This window comes from Cariama cristata, unplaced genomic scaffold (genome assembly GCF_000690535.1).
Source record: "Cariama cristata isolate BGI_N322 unplaced genomic scaffold, ASM69053v1 scaffold31773, whole genome shotgun sequence".
NCBI classification, from domain to species: Eukaryota; Metazoa; Chordata; class Aves; order Cariamiformes; family Cariamidae; genus Cariama; species Cariama cristata.
Genome location: NW_009609497.1, coordinates 1,668 through 2,289, shown reverse-complemented (window position 1 = coordinate 2,289; position 622 = coordinate 1,668). Strand labels below are relative to the sequence as shown.

Sequence of the window (622 nt, the reverse complement as noted above, 5' to 3'; positions counted from 1 at the left end):
CTCACCCTCGAGGAAGGATGGAGAGAGCTCTGGGGGGGAGCGGGGCAGTTCCAAGTCACCGGCAAGGCCCCGGCAAGCTTTGAACTGCAAACAAGGCACAAACTGGGGCAGAGGAAAGGGGAGCTGAAGATCTGCCTGGGTGAGCCCAGACCTCCACAGCACTTTGCTATCAGTGAGGCTGCAGTAAGGTTTGTATCAGAGCCAGGAGATGAATTCAATAGCCCCGTCCTTGCCGCTCTCCCCTCCTGTCCCGCCCCGACCGGTCGCAGGACACCAACTTACTTTTTGAGGGACAACGACAGCTCCTTCAGCCGCTTCTTCTGCCGTGTGATGGAGCTGGAGATCCCATCCTGGAGCTTGGTTAGTTCCTCAAGTTTCTGCTTGTACAGCTTGTGATTATCCTGGGGAGAGACTGCCATGCATTACAGCTGCCTGCCCAGCCGTCCCTGTCCTTGGGCCCCCTGCGGAGGCATCTCTTGATAACTCTGTTAAAATCTGTCTTTAACTTCACCTGCACAGCAGCTGGGTAAGACAAGAGGTGGTTGCAGAAGGCCAAGCATGTTTGGGGACAGCCTGCAGCCATCCCTGCTTCCGTGGGGGCAAAAGCAGCAGCTGGGCACAT

General features: G+C 56.8%; 1 protein-coding gene across 1 annotated transcript in view; it reads right to left on the bottom strand.

Moving 5' to 3' along the window:
- The window catches only part of TMEM120A (transmembrane protein 120A), a 5,622-nt gene extending 5,203 nt beyond the window's left edge, over positions 1-419 (bottom strand). The window contains exon 1 of the mRNA XM_009697557.1: positions 283-419. Within this exon, the coding sequence (XP_009695859.1) occupies positions 283-419 (137 nt within the window). The remainder of the gene's footprint in view (positions 1-282) is intronic.
- Between the last annotated feature and the right edge of the window lie 203 nt (positions 420-622).